The 20,441-nt window shown below is 40.7% G+C and overlaps 3 protein-coding genes and 1 pseudogene across 3 annotated transcripts in view; 1 reads left to right on the top strand and 3 right to left on the bottom strand.

Moving 5' to 3' along the window:
- The first annotated feature begins 240 nt into the window (after positions 1–240).
- Positions 241–20,441, top strand: part of CCT6B (chaperonin containing TCP1 subunit 6B) — a 34,156-nt gene continuing 13,955 nt past the window's right edge. The window contains 3 exon segments of the mRNA XM_012449425.2: positions 241–408; positions 2,761–2,864; positions 18,168–18,278. Of these exon segments, the coding sequence (XP_012304848.2) occupies positions 325–408; positions 2,761–2,864; positions 18,168–18,278 (299 nt within the window). The 5' untranslated portion in view covers positions 241–324.
- Positions 4,030–5,234, bottom strand: LOC105715047 (small ribosomal subunit protein uS5-like). Its single transcript, XM_064367450.1, has 2 exons — positions 4,920–5,234; positions 4,030–4,605 (listed from the first exon to the last, which is right to left on the bottom strand). The coding sequence occupies exons 1-2, from the start codon at positions 5,232–5,234 to the stop codon at positions 4,033–4,035; spliced, it is 888 nt and encodes a 295-aa protein (XP_064223520.1). The 3' UTR covers positions 4,030–4,032.
- Positions 14,769–15,591, bottom strand: LOC105715048 (Parkinson disease protein 7-like). Its single transcript, XM_064367449.1, has one exon. It carries the CDS (start codon positions 15,558–15,560, stop codon positions 14,991–14,993), a length of 570 nt encoding a protein of 189 aa, XP_064223519.1. The 5' UTR covers positions 15,561–15,591; the 3' UTR covers positions 14,769–14,990.
- Positions 18,339–20,176, bottom strand: LOC105715046 (actin, cytoplasmic 2-like; annotated as a pseudogene).

Below are 20,441 nucleotides of genomic sequence, written 5' to 3'. Positions count from 1 at the left end.
CAGAATTTCTGGAAATGAAAAGGACTTCTGTAATTTTTTGTACTAGACTTGCAGCTTTACTGTACGTTTGAGATCAAGTATGAAGCACTAAAATGACTTATAAATTATATACACTTATATTTCATGGCATTAATGTGAGTAACGTTTTGGACATAATATATTAATCAGACAAGATGGTTACTTTTACATTGGATGACTTATTTTATAATTTATAATTTTATGTTGATGTAACAGGGCCTGCACCCTAGAATAATAGCTGAAGGATTTGAAACTGCAAAGATAAAAGCACTTGAAGTTTTGGAGGAAGTTAAAGTGACAAAGGAGATGAAAAGAAAAATCCTCTTAGATGTAACTAGAACATCATTACAAACTAAAGTTCATGCTGAACTGGCTGATGTGTTAACAGAGGTATGTTATTAAACTTTTGCATTCAGAACAAGTATAGCCTAATGCATGGTGATAGTTTTCTTTTTCTGTAAGATAATCAAGTATTGCATGTGGTTGTTTAGACATAAAATATGGAAGACAGACAGTTATTGTATAGGCTTACCTATAGACTAGATTTGAGTGGTCAGAACAGTATTTGTAATTTTCAGCAGTATCATACTAGGCCTTTTAAAAAATGTGACTTGAAAGTTGGGAAAGGTTTGGCTGCCTGTGGATCATCTCCTGTGGAAGCTCTTGAATGGTATACTGGTCTTTTTAAACCTAGAGGTCCATATTTTACTATGTGAGGTAACACATGAGATAGTTGTTTTAGCAGTGTACCTTGTAGATAAGGTTGCCAATATAATGAAATGGGAGTGATAGGAGATATTAATATATTAATATTCACATCTTGGAAATGTATATTTGTTTTGTTTATTTCTTTTATTTATTTATTTATTTTTGAGACAGAGTTTCACTCTGTCACCCAGGCTGGAGTGCAGTGGTGCAATCTCGGCTCACTGCAACCTCTGTCTCCCAGGTTCAAGCAATTTTCCTACCTCAGCCTCCCGAGTAGCTGGGATTACAGGCATGCACAACCACGCCCGGCTAAATTCTGTATTTTTAGTAGAGATGGAGTATCAATATGTTAGCCAAGCTTGTCTCGAACTCCTGACCTCAAATGATCCAACTGCCTTGGCCTCCCAAAGTGCTGGGATTACAGGTGTGAGCCACCACATCCAGCCAGTGTTTTGTTTATTTCTAACGGTAGAATATATGTTATATAGGCTGGGCACGGTGGCTCACACTTGTAATCCCAACTCTTTGGGAGGTCAAGGTGGGCAGATCACCTGAGGTCACGAGTTTGAGACCAGCCTGGCCAACATGATGAAATCCTGTCTCTTCTAAAAATACAAAAATTAGCTGGGCATGGTGGCGGGCACCTGTAATCCCAGCTACTTGGGAGGCTAAGACAGGAGAATCACTCCAGGAGTGGGAAGTTGTAGTGAGCTGAGGTCATGCCACTGCACTCCAGCCTGGGTGACAGAGTGAAATTTTGTTTCTAGAAAAAAATGTATTTTATATAAAGATAAGATTGGCTGGATATTTTGGAAGGCTTTTGACAGGTGGCAATGATTTGGTATCATTATTGTTTCTCAACTTTGTAGTTTCTGAAACTTGAATATATTTGTTTCCCAGGAATGATAAATTCAGAGGAAACAAATTCACAAGACATTGACATGCAAAGCAGAATACTATCTTAATAATTTACTTTGAGAACTACAAATGCCAAATGTGCTGGAATACCTGAGTTGTTTCTGGTCGATTCTCCTTACCATTAAAAAAATCAACTTGGGAAATCAGATTAAGATTGGGCAATTTCTTGATGAGCAGAGTCAGAAGAAAGGCTCTGCTGTGTTTTCTGCTGTTAGGGTACTCAAATGGCCCAGAATCTTCATGCTACTAGGGCACCCATTCTGTTTTGGAGTTGCAGAAACACTCATATTCTCACATCCAATGCCTTTTTAAATTCATTATTTGGTTTTAAAATCAAATATCATGTCACCTCAGGTAAATCTCTCTAAGATAGTGTTTTTCTTCTTTATGTATATTTTAGGGTACTTATAACTTAGCTCTTAATTTCTACAGTAATTTGTCATTTTTATATCATTTTCTGAGCTAAGCAATAAGATGTGATGTGCTATGCTTCTTAAATTGTATATCCCTGGTCATATGTGACAGAATAAATGAGACATATCTTTCTGGAATGTCAATTTTACTTTACAATTTTTGGGGGAAACGTTATATTTTCATGTTGAGCTAAACACATTATGGGGTGACATGAAAGCTTTTCATGATGAAACATGAGACTTTAAAATTTTATGTTAGTATAGCCAGCACACTGGAGCTATTACCTTAGATTACATTTCCTTCTTTTCCATTAAGGTGTCCTTTGGTGGAAAAGTTTGAATAATCTTCATATGATAGAAAGAGTTAACTTGGCAGTTAAGGAGCCCTGAATTCTAGTCCTGGCCCTGTTACTAGCTGTTAGATCATATTTTAAAACTGTAGCTTCTTAAGGTCTTATCTCAATTGCCTTATCTGTGAAATAAAAGGTTTGGACCTGATGATCTCCGAAGTTTCTCTAGACTGTAAAGTGTCTGTTGGCGTTGGTTATTATTCGTGTCCACGATAAAGTGGCACATATTGGTCTTGCCCTGTGTTTTGAATCCTGAAGGCTTTTATCTCCTTAGTCTGGTGATAGATTGTTTGCGCCATTGGATTATTTTAGTAGTCCAAAGAACTTACTGTTCTCATTCACTTCTCTTTCAGGCTGTGGTGGATTCTGTTTTGGCTGTTAGAAGACCAGGTTACCCTATTAATCTCTTCATGGTAGAAATCGTGGAGATGAAGCATAAATTAGAAACAGATACAAAGTAAATTACATAAACCTTGACAACATATAGGTTCTAAAATATTTGTTTTTTATTCTTTTATTAAATTCATTACTTACTTTTATTCAACGTAAATATATTCATTCAATGTGTTAAGTCACAGTTCTAGGTGATGGGAATTAAGAGTAAACAGAACAGGATTTCTTTTCCCCAGAAGCTTATGTTTCTAATTGAAATGGAAAAAAAAAATCATGTGTGTGATTTTATAGTGGACAGGGAAGGCCACTCTGATAAGAACCTAGAGAGCTAAGAGATGTCGGAAGAAACAAGGGAGCTAGCCACATGTGCACATCTGGAACAGGAGGGTTCTAAGCAGAAGGAATGACCCCTGAAAAGGTCCTGAGGCAGAAGTGTGACTGGGGTATTACAGTGTGCCTGGAGCACAGACAAGGAGATGAGGGAAGAGGGGCCAGATTATGGAATACCTTGTTGGTTTTGGATTTACTCTTTCAAAACTTTCTGTTATACAAAATTGTAAACATATATAGAGAGAACAGAATAGGGAACTTCCACATACCTGTTAGCTATCTTTATTAATTTCCAATATATGAACCAATCTTTTTTCAACCATACCCCTCCTTCCTTCCCCCTCCCACCTTGGATTATTTTGAAGCACATCCAGACATCATATACCACCTGTAAATATCACATAATCCATTAAACACAAACCCCCTGCTTTTACCTAATATATCCACAAAACCTTATCACACCTTAAAAACTGATAACTCATTAGTACCATCACATTTTCAGTTTATAGTCTAATTGTTGTCTCAGATTTTTTTCAATTTTGTTTGGATTAACATCTACACACAGTCTTTATACTGCACTTAAGTGATAACTAAAAGTCTCTGTTAATTTGTAGGTTCTTTCTTCCTCTCATTGTTTTTCACCTTGATAATTATTTTGGAGAAGTCTGATGATTTGTCTTGAAGAGTTTTTATGGGAAGATTTTTTATTATTCATGCAATTTTCTTAATGGCTATAGGACTAGTTAGGTTTTCTACTTATTTTGTGAATCATTTTGGTAAGTAATGTTTATCCATTTTGTTTAACTCTGAAATTTTTAGTATAAAATGTTCATAAATATCCTTTTTGGCATACATTTTTTTTTTGCAATGTTAATTCACTTTATTTTTCTTGTATAAAAACCCTATGTTGTAGACACAGCTGGAGCTTGGGTCCTCTGCACAGAGACTCTGGTGTGGGTCTTGACGAGGTGGTCAGTGAATTCCTGATAGGGAGACTTGGTGAATACAGTCTCTTTCCAGAGATCAGGGGTCAGGCAGCTGTAAGTCTTAGAGATGGCATCAGAGGTGGCCTTGGCAAAGTTGCCCAAGGTGGCAGTGCAGCCCCTAGCTGAGGTGTAGCAGTCATCGATATCAGCCATCATGAGCAGCTTCTTGGGCACAGGTGCTGAGACGATGCCAGTGACCCTGGGCGCGGGGATAAGGTGCACCAGCACAGAGCCACAGCGGCCTGTCACCTTGCAAGGGACGGTGTGGGGCTTGCTGATCTTGTTCCCCCAGTAGCCTCTGTGCACGGGGACAATGGAGAGCTTGGCCAGGATGATGGCCCCACGGATGGCAGTGGCCACCTCCTTGGAACACTTAATACCCAGACCGACGTGACCATTGTAGTCCCTAATAGCAACAAATGCCTTGAACCTGGTGCGCTGGCCAGCACGGGTCTGCTTCTGCACCGGCATAATCTTCAAAACTTCATCCTTGGGCCGGGCGCGGTGGCTCACGCCTGTAATCCCAGCACTTTGGGAGGCCGAGGCGGGTGGATCATGAGGTCAAGAGATCGAGACCATCTTGGTCAACACGGTGAAACCCCGTCTCTACTAAAAATACAAAAAATTAGCTGGGCATGGTGGCGCATGCCTGTAATCCCAGCTACTCAGGAGGCTGAGGCAGGAGAATTGCCTGAACCCAGGAGGTGGAGGTTGCGGTGAGCCGAGATTGCGCCATTGCACTCCAGCCTGGGTAACAAGAGCGAAACTCCGTCTCAAAAAAAAAAAAAAAAAAAACCAACAACTTCATCCTTGAGAGAGGCCCCCAGGAAAAAGTCAATGATCTCAGATTCCTTGATGGGCAGAGAGAAAACATAGATCTCCTCGAGAGATTTACTCTTCATGTCTTTGACTAGGCGGCCCAACTTGGTGACAAACATCCACTCCTTATCCTCGGCTTTGCCTCCGTGAGCTCCGCGGCCCTGGACCCGGCCCTGTCCATGGCCGCGACCCCGGCCTCGGATACCACTGCCGAAACCTCCGTGGAAGCCACTGCGGTTCCCCATCCCAGGGCCCCTGGGGCCTCTGGGCACCCCCACTGCACCGGCGTCATCCGCCATTTGGTGTTTTATCAGAGAAGAAGCTTTGGCATACATTTTTATGAGGATCCTATTTGCAGGATCTACAGTGGTATCACTATTTTTTTTTCTGGTGTTATTTATGCCCTCCTTTCCTTTTTTGATAATTTGTTCCCAGAGGTTTGTTTGTTTTTGTTTCATAGTGTCTTTCTATTTATTATTTAATTTACTTTTTTTGGAATTTTGTGGAGACTTTTTTGCTGCTTCTGTTGTATTGCAGTACCTACTTAGGTTATTGATTTTCAGTCTCCTGCTTTTGTAATACAGTACTTAAGATCTTAAATTTTTCTCAAAGTACTAGTTAGCTGCATCCTTCAAGTTTTGCTACATAATTTCATAGTTTTTATTCAGTTTAAAATATTTTCTAATTTCTACTAGAAATGTGTTTCTTCAAAATACATAGGAAAATTTTAGTTATCTTATTACCGATACCTAGCTTAATTACATTATGGTCAGAGAATATGTTCTATGAGATTTTGCTCCTTTGAAATGTATTTATACTTGCTTTCTGGCTCACTGTATAGTCAATTTTTGTTATGCTAATGTTTCGTGTACTTGAAAAAAATGTATGCTGCAGTTAGTGGGTACAATTTTATATATATGTCCATTAAGATCCAGGTATCCTGTTAATCCTGTTGTTTAGAACTTCTATATCCTTATTGATGTTTTGACTGCTTATTCTGTCAATTACTGAGAGAAATGTATTAATATCTTTCAATATTATTGTATACCTGTTTATATTTTACTTTAGTTTTGAGAGTTTTGCTTTATACATCTTGAGACAATCTTATTAGATGCATGCTTTTTTTTTTTAATTGTATTTGGGCTCTGGGGTACATGTGCACATCCTGCATCCTGCAGGATTGTTGTATAGGTACATACATGCCATGGTGGTTTGCTGTCTCCATCCACCGCCCCAGTCTCCTCTATCAGGCATTTCTCCTGGTGTTATCCTTCCCCATCCTCCCTGCGCCCTGCTGTCCCCCCTCCCCTCCCCTCCACCCCACCGCTAGCCCTGTGAGTGTTGTTCCCTTCCCTGTGCCCAGGTGTTCTCATTGTTTATCATCTGCCTATGAGTGAAAACATGCAGTGTTTATTTTTCTGTTCTTGTGTCAGTTTGCTGAGAATGATGGTTTCTAGGTTCATCCATGTCTCTACAAAGGACACGAACTCATCGTTTTTTATGGCTGCATAGTATTCCATGGTGTATATGTGCCACATTTTTTTTGTCCAGTCTATGGGCATTTGGATTGGTTCCAGGTCTTTGCTATTGTAAACAGCGTTGCAGTGAACATATGTGTGCATGTGTCTTCATGATAGAGCAATTTTTTTTTTTTTGAGATGGAGTTTCGCTCTTGTTACCCAGGCTGGAGTGCAATGGCGCGATCTCGGCTCACCACAACCTCCGCCTCCTGGGTTCAGGCAATTCTCCTGCCTCAGCCTCCTGAGTAGCTGGGATTACAGGCATGCGCCACCATACCCAGCTAATTTTTTGTATTTTTAGTAGAGACGGGGTTTCACCATGTTGACCAGGATGGTCTCGATCGCTTGATCTCTTGATCCATCCGCCTCGGCCTCCCAAAGTGCTGGGATTACAGGCGTGAGCCACCATGCCCAGCCGATAGAACAATTTATAATCCAGTAATGGGATTGCTGGGTCAAATGGAATTTCTATTTCTAGATCCTTGAGGAATTGCCACACTGTCTTCCACAATGGTTGAACTAATTTACACTCCCACCGACAGTATAAAAGTGTTCCTTTTTCTCCACATCCTCTCCAGCATCTGTCATCTCCAGATTTTTTAATGATTGCCATTCTAACTGGCGTGAGATGGTATCTCAATGTGGTTTTGATTTGCATTTCTCTAATGACCACTGATGATGAACATTTTTTCATATGTTTGTTGGCCGTGTATTTTCTTCTTTTGAAAAGTGTCTGTTCATATTCTTTGCCCACTTTTGAATGGGTTTGTTTGTTTTTTTCCTGTAAATCTGCTTTAGTTCTTTGTAGATTCTGGATATTAGCCAGTGGTTTGTAGTTCTCCTTGAAGAGATCTTTTACTTCCTTTGTTAGTTGTCTTCTTAGGTATTTTATTCTCTTTGTAGCAATTGTAAATGGGAGTTCGCTCATGATTTGGCTCTCTGTTTGTTATTGGTGTATATGAATGCTTGTGATTTCTGCACATTGATTTTGTATCCTGAGACTTTGCCGAAGTTGCTTATCAGCTTAAGGAGGTTTTGGGCTGTGATGATGGGGTCTTCTAAATATATGATCATGTCGTCTGCAAATAGGGACGGTTTGCCTTTTTCTTTTCCTAATTGAATGCCCTTTATTTCTTTTTCTTGTCTAATTGCTCTGGCTAGAACTTCCAATACTATATTGAATTAGGAGTGGTGAGAGAGGGCATCCTTGTCTAGTGCCAGTTTTTAAAGGGAATGCTTCTAATTTTTGCCCATTCAGTATGAATGGCTGTTGGTTTGTCGTAAATAGCTTTTATTGTTTTGAGATATGTTCCATCGATACCTAGTTTATTGAGAGTTTTTAGCATAAAGGGCTGTTGAATTTTGTTGAAGGCCTTCTCTGCATCTATTGAGATAATCATGTGGTTTTTTTTTTTTTTTGAGACGGAGTTTCGCTCTTGTTACCCAGGCTGGAGTGCAATGGCGCAATCTCGGCTCACCGCAACCTCCGCCTCCTGGGTTCAGGCAATTCTCCTGCCTCAGCCTCCTGAGTAGCTGGGATTACAGGCACGCACCACCGTGCCCAGCTAATTTTTTGTATTTTTAGTAGAGACGGGGTTTCACCATGTTGACCAGGATGGTCTCGATCTCTTGACCTCGTGATCCACCCGCCTCGGCCTCCTAAAGTGCTGGGATTACAGGCGTGAGCCACCGCGCCCAGCCCATCGTGTGGTTTTTGTCTTTGGTTCTGTTTATATGATGAATTACATTGATAGATTTGCATATGTTGAACCAGCCTTGTATCCCCAGGATGAAGCCTACTTGATGGTGGTGGATAAGCTTTTTGATGTGCTGTTGGATTTGATTTGCCAGTATTTTATTGAAGACTTTTCCATCAGTGTTCATGATGGATATTGGCCTTTAGTTTTCTTTTTTAGTTGTGTCTCTGCCAGATTTTGGTATCAGGATGGTGTTGGCTTCATAGAAAGAGTTAGGGAGGATTCTCTCTTTTTGTATTGTTTGGAATAGTTTCAACAGGAATGGTACCAGCTCCTCTTTGTATGTCTAGTAGAATTCAGCTGTGAACCCGTCTGGACCTGGACTTTTTTTGGTCGGAAGGCTATTAATTGCTGCCTTGACTTCAGACCTTGTTATTGGTCTTTTCAGAATTTCAGCTTCTTCTTGGCTTAGTCTTGGGAGTGTGCAAGTGTTCAGGAATTTATCCATTTCTTCCAGATTTACTGGTTAATGTGCATAGAGCTGTTTGTAGTAATCTCTGATGGTATTTCTGAGGAATCAGTGGTGATCTCCCCTTTATTGTTTTTTATTGCATCTATTTGATTCTTCTCTCTTTTCTTTTTTATTATTCTAGCAGTCTGTCTATTTTGTTGATCTTTTCAAAAAACCAGCTCCTGGATTTATTGATTTTTTGAAGTTTTTTTGTGTCTCTATCTCCTTCAGTTCTGCTCTGATCTTAGTTATTTCTTGTCTTCTGCTTGCTTTTGAGTTTTTTTGATCTTGCTCCTCTAGTTCTTTCAATTTTAATGATAGGGTGTTGATTTTAGATCTCTCCTTGTTTCTCATGTGGGCATTTATTGCTATAAATTTCCCTCTAGACACTGCTTTAAATGTGTCCCATAGGATCTGGTACATTGTGTCCTCATTCTCTTTGGTTTCAAATAACATTTTTATTTCTGCCTTCATTTCATTGTTTATCCATTTGTCATTCAGGAGCAAGTTGTTTAGTTTCCATGTGATTGTGTGGTTTTGAGTGCTTTTCTTAATCCTGAGTTCTAATTTGATTGTGCTGTGGTCTGAGAGACTGTTTGTTATGATTTCCACTCTTTTATATTTGCTGAGGAGTGGTTTGCTTCCAATTATGTGGTCAGTTTTGGAGTAAGTGCAATGTGGTGCTGAGAAGAATGTGTATTCTGTGGATTTGGGGTGGAGTGTTCTGTAAATGTCTGTTGGGTCCACTTGGTCCACATCTGTGTTTAAGTCCTAGATATCCTTGTTGACTTGCTGTCTTGTTGATCTGTCCAGTATTGTTAGTGGAGTGTTAAAGTCTCCCAGTATTATTGTGTGGGAGTCTAAGTCTCTTTGTAGGTCTTTAAGAACTTGCTTTATGTATCTGGGTGCTCCTGCATTGGGTACATAAATATTTAGGATAGTTAGCTCTTCTTGTTGCATTGATCCTTTTACCATTATATAATGCCCTTCTTTGTGTCTTTTGATCTTTGTTGGTTTAAAGTCCGTTTTATCAGAGACTAGGATTGCTACCCCTGCTTTTTTTTTACTCTCCATTTGCTTGGTAAATCTTCTTCCATCCCTTTTATTTTGAGTCTATGTGAGTCTTTGCATGTGAGATAGGTCTCCTGTATATAGCACACCAATGGGTCTTGACTTTTTATCTAGTTTGCCAGTCTGCGTCTTTTGATTGGGGCATTTAGGCCATTTACATTCAATGTTAATATTGTTACGTTTGAATTTGATCCTGCCATTTTGTTACTGGCTGGTTGTTTTGCCTGTGAATTTGTGTGGCTCCTTCATTGCATCGTTAATCTTTACCATTTGGTACATTTTTGCAGTGGCTGGTACTGGTTGTTCCTTTCCCTGTTTAGTACTTCCTTCAGTAGCTCCTGTAAGGCAGGTCTTGTAGCAACGATATCTCTTGGCAATTGCTTGTCCATAAAGGATTTTATTTCTCCTTCACTTATGAAGCTTAGTTTGGCAGGATATGAAATTCTGGGTTGAAAGTTCTTTTCTTTAAGGTTGTTGAATATTGGACCCCACTCCCTTCTAACTTGCAGGGTTTCTGCCGAGAGATCTGCTGTGAGTCTGATGGTCTTTCCTTTGTGGGTGACTCGACCTTTCTCTCTGGCTGCCCGTAGGACTTTTTGCTCCATTTCAACCCTGGTGAATCTGACAACTATGTGCCTTGGGGTTGCTCTTCTCGAGGAGTATCTTTGTGGTATTCTCTGTATTTCCTGGATTTGAATGTTGGCCTGCCTTGTTAGGTTGGGAAATTTCTCTTGGATAATATCTTGAAAAGTGTTTTCCAACTTGGATTCGTTCTCCCCATCACATTCCGGTACACCGATTAAGCATAGATTAGGTTTTTTGACATAATCCCATAGTTCTTGGAGGCTTTGTTCATTTCTTGTCACTCTTTTTTCTCTAATCTTGCCTTCTCATTTTATTTCATTGATCTGATTTTCTATCTCTGATATCCTTTCTTCTGCTTGATCGATTTGGCTGTTGAAACTTGTGTATGCCTCGTCAAGTTCTCGTGCTGTGTTTTTCAGTTCCATCAAGTTGTTTATGTTCTTCTCTAAGCTAGTTATTATAGTTAGCATTTCATCTAACCTTTTTTCAACATTCTTAGTTTCTTTGCATTAGGTTAGAACATGGTCTTTTAACTCAGAGAAGTTTGTTATTACCCACCTTCTGAAGCTTGCTTCTGTCAATTCGTCAGATTCATTCTTTTTTTTTGTTCCCTTGATGGTGAGGAGTTTTGATCCCTGGGTGGAGAAGAGGTATTCTGTTCTTTGATAGTTTCATCTTTTTTTCGCTGTTTTTTTTTTCCCATCTTTGTGAATTTATCTCCCTTTAATCTTTAAAGTTGGTGATTTCAGGAGGAGTCTCTGAGTGGACTTTTTTTCTGTTGAGATTGGAGCTGTATCTTTTTTGGCCTGTAGAGGGCATTGCTGGGCTCTCTCAGATTCAGTCAGGTTGTTGGGTGGGTGGTCCTTCCCTGGAGTTTGCAGGTGAGATTGGCTCCGCCTTCCCAATGGCCTCTCTCCTTCCCCAGCTGGATCTTCCTGGTTGGGGTCAAGCTGGTGTATTTGCTGCTAAGCTCTCTAGTGAGGTCTTCAGTTTGAGTTCTATGGAGGTGGGGCCTGCCAGGCCTTATGGTCTGTTTCCCTGCTTTCAACTCTACTTCCCTCTGTGGGATGGTCAGTCCCACTGGCGTTCGTCCAAACTCCGGCCTAGGTCACTGCGACAACTTGCGGTGCCTGGTGGTAGCTGATGCTCAGATTTGCATTGACTACCCATGGCGCCCCGCCATCTGGCAGGGCTCTCGTGAACCGTGGGTTGCAGGAGGGATGAGGTAAGCACAGGATCCGAAATGGAGCACCGAGGGGGTTAAGTCCCCCGACCCTCTGAGCCGTTTCAGGTGGGGACGTGCCCCACTCCTCGTCTTGATTTGCCCCCCCGGATGCCTCTCACTCTGTGGCTCCTTCCCTGGGCCTAATTTCAGTGCCCTATCAGTCCCACAGAAAGGAACCCAGCACCTCTTTGGGAATCCTCTAGTCCTCTGCATCTCATTTGCTGGGAGCTGCATTCCTGTGCTGGCTTCCCTTGACCATCTTGGCTCCTCCCTGCTGATGCATACAGTTTTTAAATGTTACATTTTCCTGGTGCACTGAACTTTTGTACTGATATGAAGTGACCTTTTTCTAGTAATATCTTAAAAACTATAATTTATCTGATATTGATAATTGTATTTTAAAAAATCTTTAAATGTTAGAAGCTGTTGTACCAGCCTGCCTGCCTGCCTTCCTGTCTTCCTGCCTCCCTGCCTACCTTTCTGTCTTCCTGCCTTCCTTTCTTTTCTTTCTTTCCTTCCTTCTTTCTTTCTCTTTCTTTCTTCTTTCTCTCTCTTTCTTTCTCTCTCTCCCCTCCCTCCCTTCTTTTATTCCTTCCTTTCTCTTTTCTTCTTCACTTCCTTCCTTCCTTTCTTCCCTCTCTTCCTCCCTTCCCTCCCTCCCTCCCTCCTTTCCTCCTTCCTTCCTTCCTTTCCTTTCTTCCCTCCCTCCCTCCTTCCTTCCCTCCCTCCTTCCTTCCTTCTCTCTTTCTCTTTCTCTCTTTCTTTCTCTTTCTTTCTTTCTCTCTGTCACCCAGGCTGGAGGCCAGTGGTGCAATTATGGCTCACTGCAGCCTTGACCACCTGGGCCCAAGTGATCCTCCGATTTTCTTGTTTTATACTTTCTACGTATCCCCACTTACTCTTTCTTTTTTCTTTTATCTTTGTTTCAATTTATTATTTTTTATCAGTTCATTTTCCTTCTTTACTAGTTTGCAAGTTTCATTGTTCTTTTTGTGATTAATCAAGAAATTACACTATACTTATAGAAGTTTAAACTTAATATCTTTACCTCCATCTGAATAATATCTCCATTTACTTTCTCCCAAATATATTATTCAGAAGGAGGATAGTATTATTATGTTTCATGCAATGTTGGTCAAGATTTATCCTATTTCCAACTTGATTTGCTCTTTTTAGCTTTTTGTTGTTTGTTTTTTGAGATGGAGTCTCCTTCTGTTGCCTAGAGTGGAGTACAGTGGTGTGATCTTGGCTCATTGCAACCTCTGCCTCCTAGGTTCCAGAGATTCTCCTGCCTCAGCCTCCCTAGTAGCTGGGACTACAGGTGTGCACCACCACCATGCCTGGGTAATTTTTGTATTTTTAGTAGAGATAGGGGTTCACCATGTTGTCCAGACTGGTCTCGAACTCCTGACCTCAAGTGATCCACCTATCTTGGCCTCCCAAAGTGCTGGTATTGCATGCGTGAGCCACTGTACCTGGCCATCTGTGTAGCTTTTTGCATCTCAGCCTTCCATGGGATTGTTTTTATTCTGCCTAAATTTTATCCTGTAGATTTTCCTTAGTGATAATTTGTTGGAGGTGTACTTTCAGTTTTTCTTTGCCTGAAAATGCCTTTTATCTTTATTCTTTGATACTTTCATTGTGTGTATAATAGGTTGGCAGTTATTTTCTTTCAGCTGATTGAAGATATTGTTCCATTGTTTTCTAGTCTTCATTATTGCTGTACAGAAATTAGCCATGAGGCTTTTAAAGCTGTGAGTCCTTTATTTACCTAGGTGATTTTAAGATATTTCTCTTTGTCTCTGGTATTCTATACTTTTACTGTGATGTAGCTAGGTATGGATTTCTTTTTGTTTATTCTGGTTGGCATTTTCTGGCTTTTGAGTCTGTGAATTGTTATTGTTTATCTGGTTCTGGAAAATTTCCATCCATTATTGGCTTAAACATTTCTTTTGTTCATCCCTTTTTCTCCTTCTCCAGTTAAATGTTTGCTTGATGTTCTTAATTTTGTCTTGTATGTCCCTTTTGTCTTGTTGTCTTTTGTGTTGCTTTCTGGATAATTTCTAGTGATTTATTTTGTTGTTCCCTAATTTTCTTTTAAACAATGTCTACTCTAAAACCAATCCCTTGGTTTTTAAAAAAACTTTCTAATCAAGTGTCATACACACTGAAACGTACACCTATCATACTAATATGGCTTGATTAATTTTCCAAATATATCTATGTAATCATCACTCTGCAAGAAACAGAACTACTAGTACCTTAAAAGCCCCTCTTTTGCTCCCTTCAGTCATATTTCTTCTAGAGTAATCTGAGTTTCTACAGCATAGATTGTTACCTGTTTTGTACTTGTATAAGTGGAATCATAAGGTAGGTTTGTTTCTGACTTTTTTCACTTAACATTGTTTGTGAGACTCATTTGTATTTTTGTGTGATTAGTAGATTGGTCATTCTCATTGCTATTTAGTATTTTCTTGTGTTAGTATACCGCAGTTTATTCATTCTACTGTTGATTGGCATTTAGGCAGTTTTCAATTTTAGGCCATTATTAATAGTGCTGCTATAAACATTATAACATTCTTTTATTAGACATATGGATGTATTTCTGTCGTTTTCTTGAATTTGTAGTATCTGTGTGTATATGTGTGGATGTCCTTATTTACTATTTATAGAAGTTCTATTTGGTTCTTTTTAAAATCTGCCATGTTACTTCTTATGGTTTTCTATTCCTTGAGGATCTTTCCAAACTTGCCTGTTTTTCTTTCTTTAAACATATAGTTCATGTTTGATAATTATAATATCTAAAGTTTTGACTCGTCTCTTTCTGGTGTTTATTGTATTTTATGGTTCACGCTCATCATGCTTTGTTTCCATATGTGCCATTCATTGTACTTGAAAAAAGTACTGGTAGAAATAATTTGAGACCTAGAATGAAGTTGCTCTTATGCAGAGAGGATTTGCATTTGCTGCCTCAAGGAGCCTAGGGACTACTTTAAATTAAATTCACAGCTTGAGGTTTTTGGGAATATCCATTTGATATGAATTCTGACTGTAAGTCCATGTGAGGGCTGATTATCTCTAGCCCTTCCTTCTGGTTAATACTGAGTATGTAGTCCTTTGTGGTTCCAACTTAATGTGAAGAGGGTCTCCTGTAAGACACTCCACCTTGGGTGAGCTCTAAGCTTTTGATTCTGTTTTCTTCTTTTTTTTTTCTTTTTTTTTTTTTTGTAGTTTGCTAAATGCCCTATTTATTCTGCAAACAAGGCTTAGAAATGTATAGACACAATTTGTAGGTTGGAAGATCTCTGTGTAGTTATTACTTCACAAAAGCAGTAATGAGGGCAGCTTAGGAACACATTAACCTACCATTGTTTTGTTCAGAGCAAACACAGTGAGAATAGATTCCTAAGGCCTGTTTCTCTAGGTGATTGTCACATTTTGCTGCTCTAGTCTTTAAGAACAAGTGGAGCCTTCACTTGAGCCGCCATCTCCTTGCCGTTTAGGGCTTCAACAATTGTAAGCGCGAACTCGAAGCTGGTCCCAGGCCCACGGCTTGTAAGAATCAGGCCGTCCTTTTCCACCCGATTCTCAGAGTAGGTGTAATGACCTCCATTCATCATTTTGTCTTTAGCAAGCGGATGTGTTGTAACTTTACTTCCAAAACCTATTTCATGAGCCAACAGAGCAGTAGGACCTGCACAGATGGCGGCTATCAGGCCCTTCTGGTTTTCCTGTTCCTTCAGTATCTCCTTCACAGCAGCAGACTCAGATAAATTCTGTGCACCCAGATTACCTCCTGGTAGAACCACCACATCATATGGTCCCTCTTTTTTTGCATCTTCAAGACTGGCATCAGGACAAATCATGACATCACGGCTACACTGTACTGGGTCTTTTCCAGTCAGACCTGCAACGGTGACCTTTATCCCAGCTCGCCTCATGGCATCTACAGGGATGACGGTCTCCATTTCCTCCGCTCCTTTAGCCAGGATGACCAGAGCTCTTTTGGAAGCCATTTTTATATGTTTTCAAGGCCTACACCGGGATGAAGGTCGATTCTGTTTTCTTCTTATTGTGAAGACATTGAAACCAAAGTTCAGATTTGCCTGGATTGTCAAATGACTTTAAGATAAAAAATACTACAGTTTCTGTGGTTCTCTACTTACCTCTTGGAGTTTCTGTTTTTTTTCAGTTTGGCCTAGTGATTATTTACTATCTTATAGCTCTCCAATGTTGCTAAGGTTTTTTGCTTTTCAACCAGCATGTTTAGTTGTTTTTGATATAGGACTGATCCCAGTTAGCCTGGGATAGTAGGACTTATCCCAGTTATTGCTGAGGATAACAAGTTCTTGATTTATATTTCAGAAGATTATCTGTGGTTTTTGTGTGAAGAATACACACAAAATGGCTGATTGGGAGGTAAAAGAGGAGCAAGGGCAGAAACCAGAGACCAGTTAGGAATGCTGGTGTAGTACAAGTGTGAAATGAGCATGGTTTAGATTAGGGTGTACTTAGAAGGAAAGGGCAATAGGATTTGTTGATGGTTCAACATAGGACATGACAGAAAGAAACAGAGCAGTCAGGAATATCTCTTGGGCTTTTGCATGATCAGCAGGAAAAGTGGAGGTGCTGTTTCTTGGATGGAGAGGACTAGGAGAAGACGATTTGGGGAAATAAATCAAGAGTTCAGTTTGGAGAATGTTATGTTTGAGATGCCTATTAGGGATCCATGTGGAGTTGTTGAGTAAGAATTTGGAGAGATGTGTCTGGAGTTCAGAATAGAGGTCTGCACTGGAAGCATGTATTTGAGAATCATTAGTGTATAGATGACTTAAAGCCATGAGTTAATGAGACCATCTGGGAAGTGAATATAGTAGAGGAATTTTAAAGCATGAGCCCTGGGAACTTGGATGTTTAGACTTTGAGAAGATGAGGTGGATTCAGCAAAAAGGACTGAGAAGGGCAGTCAATGAGGCATTAAAGCCAAGGGAGAGTGGTGCCCCAGAAGCCAAGAGAAGAAAGTATTTCAAGGAGACAGTAATCAGCTGTGTCGTATGCTGCTGAAAGTTTGAGTACGTTGCTGTGAACTGACAGGTGATTGTTGAAAAACATTTACTTTTTCAGCCAGCTTATTGAATAAAGAGGTGGAAATAAAAGTCGTATTGAAGGTGGGCTCAAGAGAGAATGGTAACTGAGAGAAATTTAACTATAAAGGAGAACAGAGAAATGGGGCAGTAGCTAGAAGGGAATATGGGAATGGGGCTGAGGGAGAAGGATTCTTTGTATTAATGATAGGAATTGTTACCACAAGATTGTATGCTGGTAAGGATCGTCCTGTAGGCAAGTACTGATATGGGGGATTAGGGGACAGTGCAAGAGCAGAGAGGGGAAATGGAATCCAGTACATAAATAGAGGGGTTACCCATAGAGAGGAACATGGACAGTTCATTTCATAGTAGTAGGAGGTTCAGGTTCAAATGCAAGTGGATTAGTAGAGGTAATATTGGGACGATGTTTCTATTTTCTCGAAGAAACGATGTCATTTGCTGAGAGTGGGAAGGGAGAAAAGTGAATGAGGCTTGAAAAGTGAGGAATGTTGAATATTGAGTGTTTTTGTTTGTTTGTTTCTTCCTAGACATGTTTACATTCTATTAAGAGGTGGAGTAATCCAGTTAAATTAAAATTTTGAAAACTTCCTTATAATTATGTTGAACTGCTACAAATTATTTTTTAAATGTATAACAAAAATTAGTTATAAAGCATTCATAAGTAGAAAGTCCATCCCCTAAATGTTTTGTAAATTAATTTCATAAAGTTAAAAAAAATTTGTTCTTGAAAGAATATCTGGAAAACAGGAAAAAAACACCTCCTTTCCAAATCATCTGTATTCCTACCACCCAAGCATAACACTACGCTTAGATTTCTCTCATCTTTTTCTTTTTAATGCCAAGTTGTTTATAAAAAGAATAGTTATAGTCATGCTTTATATGGAATTTGTCATTCTGTGCTTATTAGCTAGCCCTATAAATATTTTTGCATGTTATTATATATACTTTTTATAACCATCAAATAGTTGGGTCATTATTTGCTGAATAATACCCTATTGTTGGACATTTAGGTTAATAATTTTCATTGTTCCATATAATCATTTTGAATAAATGTTCCTAAGAAACTCATGGTATGCATACCTTTCATTACGTGATGTGCTGTGTAATATTTTTGAATCACGTAACTTAGAAAATAATTCTGGCTTGACTTTTTATTGCAACTTCATAGTCACACTATGTTAAAGTAGATTCTCTTTCCTAATTTTACTAATTATATGTTAGGTTTAAAGTCAGTGCAAGGAGGTGGGTGAGGTGGTGCACTCCTTTAGTTCCAACTACTTGAGAGGCTGAGGCAGGAGGATTGCTTGAGCCCAGGAGTTTGAGGCTAGCCTGGACATCATAGTGAGACCCCCATCTCTGAAAACAAAAAACAAAAACATCAAAAACTGTTAAAGTTGTTACAAGGAAACAATGTGTGTCCTGGCAGTATTGATATAACTTTAAGAGTATAATTATAATCTTATACCAAATTTTAGAGTATATGTTCAAAGCAAGAAACATTAATATTTTTAATAGGTTGATCCAAGGATTAGTTTTGGATCATGGTGCCCGTCATCCAGACATGAAGAAGCGAGTGGAAGATGCATTTATCCTTATTTGCAGTGTTTCACTAGAATATGAAAGAACGTACGTGTTACTTTCTCTTTATAACTTTTGAAATTGTTTTTTTCTTTTTCTTTCTTTTTTTTTTATGGCAGCACTTTTATTTTTCCTTACACAATGACGTGTTACTGGGGCCTAATGTTCTCACATACAGTAGAAAACCAAAATTTGTCATCTCTTTAAAGAATCGAGAGTTGCGTACAAAAAAAACCTTACATAAATTAAAAGGATGAATACATTTACAGGTGTAAATGCAAACTGCTTCCAACTCAAGGCAAGTAACAGCCCATGGTGCTCTGGCAGGAAAACATCAGCTAAGAAAGGAAACCGGGTCCTATGGCTTGGACTTTCCAACCCTAACAGACTGGCAGCCCTTGCCAGCCTCTAGAGCAATCCCAGAACATTCAACCATAACACATGAATACCCTGCACAGATAGGAGACTGCTGGCCACGCAGACTCACCAAGCCAGACTTGTCTGCCTACAAGCACGTTTTAACCTCAGCCACGAAGTGACCAAGCCACATATGTACTAAAGGTTGAAATCAAAGATATGTACAGGGTACCAAACAAATAACAAGGGGAACAGTTAACTTGAATATAAGGTCAAAATCAGCAACAAGTTATGCAATCCAGTGCTGATATCAGATACAAGCTTCAAGGACAATTTCTTTTCGAAGGCTTATTCCAGTTTCATGAGGCTAGCATGAGGTGTATGCATTTGCCAGGGGCAAATTTATACTTCTGAATTAACCCATGCAGCAAATGCTACGCATCTGCTTGCAGTCCGTTTAGAAGCATTTGCGGTGGACGATGGAGGGGCCCGACTCATCATACTCCTGCTTGCTGATCCACATCTGCTGGAAGGTGGACAGCGAGGCCAGGATGGAGCCGCCGATCCACACGGAGTACTTACGCTCTGGGGGTGTGATGATCTTGATCTTCATGGTGCTGGGTGCCAGGGCAGTGATCTCCTTCTGCATCCTGTCGGCGATGCCTGGGTACATGGTGGTGCCGCCAGACAGCACGGTGTTGGTGTACAGGTCTTTACGGATGTCCACGTCACACTTCAACATGGAGTTGAAAGTGATCTCGTGGATGCCACAAGATTCCATGCCGAGAAAGGAAGGCTGGAACAGCGCCTCTGGACACCGGAACTGCTCGTTACCAATGGTGATGACCTGGCTGTCAGGCAGCTCATAGCTCTTCTCCAGAGAAGAGGAGGGTGCGGCGGTGGCCATCTCCTGCTCAAAGTCCAGGGCGACATAGCACAGCTTCTCCTTGATGTCGTGCACAATCTCCCGCTCAGCCGTGGTGGTGAAGCTGTAGCTGCGCTCGGTGAGGATCTTCATGAGGTAGTTGGTCAGGTCCCGGCCAGCCAGGTCCAGACGCAGGATAGCGTGGGGAAGGGCATAGCCCTCGTAAATGGGAACCGTGTGGGTGACCCCGTCTCCAGAGTCCATGACAATGCCAGTGGTGCGCCCAGAGGCATAGAGGGATAGCACAGCCTGGATAGCCACATACATGGCCGGGGTGTTGAAGGTCTCAAACATGATCTGAGTCATCTTCTCTCTGTTGGCCTTGGGGTTCAGGGGGGGCCTCGGTCAGCAGCATGGGGTGCTCCTCCGGGGCCACACGCAGCTCGTTGTAGAAAGTGTGGCGCCAGATTTTCTCCATGTCATCCCAATTGGTGACGATGCCGTGCTCGATGGGGTACTTCAGGGTCAGGATGCCGTGCTTGCTCTGGGCCTCGTCGCCCACGTAGGAGTCCTTCTGGCCCATGCCGACCATCACGCCCTGGTGTCGAGGGCGCCCGACAATGGAGGGAAACACGGCTCAGGGGGCATCGTCCCCAGCAAAGCCAGCTTTGGACATGCCGGAACCATTGTTGATGACGAGCGCAGCAATTTCTTCTTCCATTGCGACCAGCGGAGGAGTAGGATGGCAGAGCGGAGAGAACACTGTATGTGAGCTGGCAGCGGCGACTGAGCAAAATTGTTTTTTTCTAAAGGTGTTTTAAAATCTCTTTCCTGGGGCCAGGTGCAGTGGCTCACGCCTGTAATGCCAGCACTTTGGGAGGCCGAGGCAGGCAGATCACAAGGTCAAGAGATCAAGACCATCCTGGCCAACATGGTGAAACCCTGTCTCTACTAAGAAAAAACAAAAAATAGTGGGTGTGGTGGCTTGC

This window comes from Aotus nancymaae, unplaced genomic scaffold, assembly GCF_030222135.1.
Source record: "Aotus nancymaae isolate 86718 unplaced genomic scaffold, 86718_ANA_hifiasm-v0.15.2.pri h1tg000072l, whole genome shotgun sequence".
Classification (NCBI taxonomy): domain Eukaryota; kingdom Metazoa; phylum Chordata; class Mammalia; order Primates; family Aotidae; genus Aotus; species Aotus nancymaae.
This window is presented reverse-complemented; position numbering and strand designations above follow the sequence as displayed.